This window comes from Saccoglossus kowalevskii, chromosome 20 (assembly GCF_978046115.1).
Source record: "Saccoglossus kowalevskii chromosome 20, keSacKowa6.1, whole genome shotgun sequence".
In the NCBI taxonomy this organism is placed as follows: Eukaryota; Metazoa; Hemichordata; class Enteropneusta; family Harrimaniidae; genus Saccoglossus; species Saccoglossus kowalevskii.
Window position 1 is genome coordinate 8,158,444 of NC_140660.1, and position 7,233 is coordinate 8,165,676.

At 37.8% G+C, this 7,233-nt stretch overlaps 1 protein-coding gene across 1 annotated transcript; it reads left to right on the forward strand.

Annotated features, from left to right (window-relative positions):
• The first annotated feature begins 3,251 nt into the window (after nt 1-3,251).
• Nucleotides 3,252-4,731, forward strand: LOC146729971 (uncharacterized). The gene is made up of 3 exons (XM_085494736.1): nt 3,252-3,354; nt 3,785-3,995; nt 4,097-4,731. The coding sequence occupies exons 1-3, from the start codon at nt 3,280-3,282 to the stop codon at nt 4,729-4,731; spliced, it is 921 nt and encodes a 306-aa protein (XP_085350862.1). The 5' UTR covers nt 3,252-3,279.
• The last annotated feature ends 2,502 nt before the right edge of the window (nt 4,732-7,233 follow it).

Sequence of the window (7,233 nt, forward strand, 5' to 3'; positions counted from 1 at the left end):
CAACCTCAATCAGCGATCTCTCAGCCAACGAAAAATCTGCTCTAAAACTCAAAATTTTGGAAAAACGAATAGTTTGTGGCAAGTATGGGTGTTGGGTTTGGAGTGGTTCTACAAGCAGAGGGTACGGGACTTGTAGGATAACTCCGAATGGAGCAGTTCGTACTGTCCATCAAATTAGTTTCGTTGTGCATGGTGGAATGCTAAATCCGTCTTTAGAAGTGTCACACCTGTGCCATACTCGGGCGTGTTTTAACCCTTTCCATCTTGTACTAGAAAGCCGAATCCAGAATAATAGCCGTAAGAGTTGCGTGAGTGGATCGTCTTGCTGGCACCGCCCGTCATGTTTGATCTGATCAATAGACTGTGGTCTCCACGAGACCCAAAATGAAGATAAGGTAGAACGCGATGTAATCATAATTAAACTTGTATGTGTGCGTTATTCCCCCCCCCCCCACTGAGTGCGGGCGCTATATTTTACACGAACACATCGCCCTGAATTTTCGTCAACCGTGAATTTGTCTTTCTATATTAGATAATGTCAACGAAAGCAGCTCAAACAAATGCCGAACAGGGTTTGCATTCAGCAACTGGTACTGTTTCGTTAGAAATATAATTTAAACGAAAGAATCTTGTGATATTACGCATCGAATATGATAAAGGGTCAAAATTGCATTCACGTATTAGGTCATTGAATGTGTCCGAATATATGGAACCGATGATCGATACTGATAATTGTTAATACCGCCAAACATATTTTTTGTATGTAAATTGATTTAAGTTACGTTTCGTTACGGGTTTATTAAATGCATTCTTGTGTTATTGCCTGAGTGTGAAAGTTCCGCGATTACCGTGTGATCGTAACTGTGCGAGTCCTACGGATTCAACATGAACCAAGCATTTAGATGTAGACGTTTTTTTTTTTTTCTATTTCTTTTGCCAAACACTAGTATAATGTTCACGTTGATTGGTATGTATCAAACAAAGAACAAACTCAAAATATATCACTGTAAGCCGCTGTGACAGATCGTAAAATTAATACACGGGAAATTGGTCCGAACTCCCGTAAATCATAGTTAAAATGATTGAGATTTGATTCTTTATGAGAGCGAGTGTCATTGTAGCATGGACTTGTATAATCATATGCATAGTTATAGTGACTTGAAAAATTATCAATATGGTAATCACGCTGAGAATGAGGATAGGATTGTGATTGGTACTCATAGTCACGACGAACAATGAGTTTGGGCGTCTCTTAGCCAGTGCTAAACACTGTTTCATCCTTACATGGACGCAACTCGGACTAGCCTATATGAAAACATATGAGATTAGCTTAAATTTTAGCCCGTGCTTGGTGTAGCCAGATGACATAGTTAGCGCACAGTACCCAACAGCCAGTTGGGGAACGCTGTTGTTCTAAGGTGTGAATCGCATACAGTGCGCGTTGCTCTTCAGTGGGGAGACAGCGGTGACGTCATATCATTCTCGTTGGGAGCACTTCTGTTCTGTGTCACGTCTACAAATATTGCGTGTTTTTAAGTAAAGTCGGTAAATTTTATTTAAAGTTACAAGTCTCTATGTGATCATATCGGTTTCATGAAAATGCACGTGTAGTTTAAAATTCATATTCATTATACCACGACGGAAAGTTTCAACCCTGGTAAATCGCGTTACCACACCCAAAACAATCACATTCTTTATTTGTGATTTAATACTTGAATTGTTGGGTAATATTTATTAATTTATGCATAAGTGCCGAGGAGATGTTCATCTCAGTGGAGGAACTGTGGTTAGCGATACACATGCAAATTATAGTTTACATTAAACTTTTGACTAGTACTATATAGTCTACAGTACTTCGAGATTAAACTGGTTTCGTATTATTGTAGGGTCTATAATTCTAAACTACGTTGTTGGAATCAGAATTTTGTAACTTACACGAGGTCGAGGAAAAGTTATCGTCATTATCAACAACTATATAAATTGATCTGTGAGTTGAACAGCCCATTTAATTATGTCTCCCATGATGCACCAGTGCTAAACTGGGATTGTGGAACCGCGAACCTCAGGTTGCATATTTGTTTCTTTAATATATTCACAAGGTCGTACACAAATGCAACGTCAACTTCCTCTGTCAAGGAATGTGAATCTTTGTGCCACGCTACACTTAGTACGCATATGTATTGAACGATGGCCGTACGTGGAGGATTCTGTTATAATACCTGGTCATTTGAACAACCATGGGCTCATAGAACAGTTCAAAGACTACCTCGTAAAGGGTTATATAAACGAAAAGTAACTATCACGAGAAAGTTTGCAAAATCTACTACAGCGAGGAAAAACAGAGCATTTCCTTTCGTTGACCGGATGTCGCTCTCCTGTTCGTGTAACAATGACTGTTTAATCCAAACAGGCGTTCGAAATATCAGAATGATTCGCCGTGATTTTGACCTTAAATACTATGATGAGCAGAATCTCATTTTAATACAACTAATGGATATACGGACGGTACGCCGATACAATTCACGCACTTATCATATTATTGATGTTACAATGAACAGAAAGCGTATCTGCCGTCTGGGATTTTTGAAAATCTTCGGAATCAGCAAGCAACGTATTGCAACTCTTATGGGGAAAAGAAGACCACTTTCGACAATTCAATCCGACCGCCGCGGAAAACACGGACTGCACCACAGATCTGTTGACAGACAATGCGTTATGGACATCGACAATCATATGGCAAGTTATACATTCGAATCCCCCCATTATTGTAATATTGGAAACACTGAAACAAAATATATGCCAGCTTCAAATAGTATTAGTAGTTGCTATCGCGATTATCTGAAGAAACAACGAAATAATAACAGACGATACGTTTCCTTTTCAACTTTTCGAACACACGTTTTAAAAAACATTGATATCCATTTTAAACGGCCTCGGCGAGATACTTGTCAGCGATGTGATGTGATGGCCAAAAAAATTAAATATGCAAGAACGACCGAGGACAAACGGCGTTTCCAGAAGGCCCTACAGGATCATTTGTCAATTGCCGAAACACATTATGGTAATATAAATTACGATTTTACAGTTTTGGCAATGAAACCACCCGACACACAAAACTGGGAAATTCCCGAAGTATTTTCGTAGCGGACTGAATTTGATCTCATCATGTGTTCAACCGCCGAGGGAGGGCACTATGTTACAGAAGACGAACCACTTGCTCTGCAATATAAATGCGTGGTGGTTAGTTGGAAACAGACATCTTGCTTGTCGGAACTAAAGATGGATAATTTTTGTTCAACGAATGACGTTGCTGTATTTCACTTAGATTTCTCAAAAAGCCTTCCATGTCCAAAGGTAAGACATATTAGTTTTAATGTTAAATTACATGCTCTCTATAATGCCGTACACTTTCATGTTGTTATCTAGATTACTTCACATAGAATTTGATTTAGATTACTTCATATAAAATAATTCTAGCATGAAGGTGGGATATTGCTTATTTTTTTTATTATCGGATAATTTGATAATTATAGATTATAGTACCATATGTTTATCAGGGAGCTCGCGATTCCAAAAATCCTGATTAAGACCCAACATCAAGCCTGTCTAATATCGATCTAATATCGGTCGTAAATTTCCATATTTAAACAGTCGATAAATTATTGATATCATATCGATCCCTGCTTTCCTCAGCTGACCAAAATTGATGATTCGAATTACCGTTCATAGACGATATATCATATCTAGTGCCTTATCTGATCTATTTGTTTATTTCAACCACTAGGTCTCCACTCAAGACTGGCACTTTCGCAGTAAATTACATCTGAGATGTCTTGGAGTGGACGTTGCTAAGACAAGAACTTTTCATTGTTTTCTTTGGGATGAAATGAACGGAGGTAAAGGTCCAAATGAAATCATCTCTGCATTCCAAAGCCTTCTCGTGCAACAGAATATAACCTCACGGCATGCTATTTTGAGTTCGGATAACCATCCAGGTGAATATCTTTTTTATATATAGTATATTTGTGCTAGACAATAATTTCGGGCATTGAGTGACAAGTTTGTCTTTCCTGACTTTCTTTTTTGCCATTTGCAGGTGAATGTTTAAACAATAAATTTATGTGGTATCTTCAGAGTTTAATTGACCAGGGAACTTTCCAGCGAATAGATTATAAAACGCTGTTAGAGGGACATTCATACAGCTTTGCAGATCGTCACTTTGGGCTGATTGAAAAGAATTCACGGAAACACGATGTCATAGAGCTTCCTACAGATTGGTTAAATGTGATAGAACAGTCGTCATTTGCGGGCCACTATAAAGCCAAACTGTTGACAATTGATGACATTTATGATTATTCTTCATACTTAAAAAATGAGTTTACATACAGGTACAAAGATGTCAACGGAATCAAATTTTCGTTTGACGAGGCTCACTATTTTAATTTTGGAATTGGTGAACGATTAATTGATGGTACTGTCAAAACATTTTCTCATCCGGAAACAGCCTGGGTGCGTAAGACTCTTGATCCGAAAGAAACTCCGATTGTTGTGTCGTTCAGGAAAATTAAGCAAATGACAAGAATAACAGATTGTCATTTACATACTCTTAGTAGAGAATTAAAACCATTGCCTGGAAAGGTGTTTCAAGACGTGAATGAATTGACGATAAAATATTTATCCCCACGCGCACAAGAATGGTATCAGGCTTTGCCAAAAGTCACGGAATCGTAAATATTTGCATATACAAATGTGTGTATTTGTGGTTATTTTTAATAACATTGTACGTGAAATTTTCTGATCTTATCTTTGCAAATAGTAATTTTAATATTTAGTAGACCCGGCAACGCAGTCTACTGATCAATGGGCATTGCAACCACTATATGGGACTTGTGTGACTTGAAGGAAACACAATAAGAAGTTTTATATATATGACAAATTAGTTGTATTTTTACCAAAAACTAAATGATAATTGTAGAGGTTGGTAATTTGCGAGAAGTGCTCACTATTTTAAATAAATACATGTATGTAGACGAACAAGTTTTCTTATTTTTTATATATGTTTCTTCACGGGTATACTTTGTAAACACACTTACGTTCACCCCTGTCAAGAAGGACCCATATATCATTTCAACGAATCACGATAATTTGTAATAATGATTAGCATACCCATTTGAAGTATTCCATGTTGCATTTGTCAAACTATTTCTGTAATTGTAACTCCCTAACATTGCTTGATTATTTCATTGACAACATTATTTATATACAAAGTCAAAATATATATTTTACCCCCCAATGGGACATGACATATCACATATGTTTTAAGTCAATCTAACGCCTACCCGTCCTTGACAAAGACGACAAGCGTTTTTCGAATTCTTGACATAGCAACATCTGTTTCCTGTCCTTGAGACAATTCTGAATTGAAAACCGAAATTCATGACCATCCCTTAATTTGCACTGTCGTGGATATTAGTTGAATACCATTAAAACAAGCTATCAATCGTCACTTTCAGATTAGTAGAGCAGATGTTACATATTTTAACAAAAACGTGCCCTAAAATCACATTGTGAGTGTCATGTGTGGTACTCTCATGTAACCAGCAGCACGAAATCATTTAGTCAGGACACAAATTGTCAGCTGCCCGTGTTGTTTGGCCACAACTATTTTTTTATTGACTCTGGTAGTATTCTGTAACTTTCCCTGGAACCTGGAACTTACTGGTACAGGGCACAATCTCCCCCACTGTGTGAGAGGGCGGACATTACTAAATTATACTGTATAGCCACCGGTATTCTGGTATCGGAGTGATCATTATAAATTCCAATATGCATCGGATAAAATGCAAACCGTGATTAATTAATTTAGATCTAAATGAGTTGTTTTATCTTCATACTACGATCTCCCTCCGGCTTGGGTAGCCGATTGTCGCTGAATCAATACGCATGCGCGTATGCTTTTCTTAGCACGATAATGAGCCTCGATTTCGCATGCATATACGCCCTTCGTCAACTTTCGACAAATCACGAAAATGAACAAATTAAATACATACAAGTCTTTTATTCACGATAATTTGATCAAATAAATGTTTACACAAAAAAACCTTAAATAGTATGATTGACTAGTTGCGAGAAGACATTAACAAACAAACGAACGTCACAACAAGCTCAGACTGACCAAGACGCAGTTGGGTTACTTTTGTTTTGTACACTACGTCAGCAATGGTATTGGCTAACAAGACAGTAGTTTTAAAAGCAATGCAGCTTTCAGGAAAACACTAGTAACAAACTTAGAGGCAAATTGATTGCCGCACTGCTGCACTGTCAACCAATTTAGTCGTTAAATTGCTTACTTTGTGTGCGCAGTCAAATCCAGACGAGAACGGAAGAATGATGAAATGAGCTTAAACAATGCAATGGTAAGTTTACGAAATATAATGTAATAATATAAGAATCTATGTGTGAGTAGATCGAACAACGAAGATTTTTTCAGCCAGAGGACGAGTATCATTCACGTCTTGAATTGGCCAATGGGCGTTCCAGAATTACCATATTATATGCCATTAGTATATACATAACCGACCAATCTTGGACTTTATTTCAATATGTTGGTCAGGGTTCTGACCCTGTGTATTTTTCGGTGGGTACCGTTTAATTTCACCACCCTGGCTACGTGTTAAAATGGGTATGAATTCATTTTGGATAAGTACGTACATAACCGACCAATCTTGGACTTTATTTCAATGTGTTGGTCAGGGTTCTGACCCTGTGTATTTTTCAGTGGGTACCGTTTAATTTCATTACCCTGGCTACGTGTTAAAATGGGTCTGAAGTCACTCTGGATAAGTACGTACATAACCGACCAATCTTGGACTTTAATTCAATGTGTTGGTCAGGGTTCTGACCCTGTGTATTTTTCGGTGGGTACCGTTTAATTTCATTACCCTGGCTACGTGTTAAAATGGGTCTGAAGTCACTCTGGATAAGTACGTACATAACCGACCAATCTTGGACTTTATTTCAATATGTTGGTCAGGGTTCTGACCCTGTGTATTTTTCGGTGGGTACCGTTTAATTTCACCACCCTGGCTACGTGTTAAAATGGGTATGAATTCATTTTGGATAAGTACGTACATAACCGACCAATCTTGGACTTTATTTCAATATGTTGGTCAGGGTTCTGACCCTGTGTATTTTTCGGTGGGTACCGTTTAATTTCATTACCCTGGCTACGCG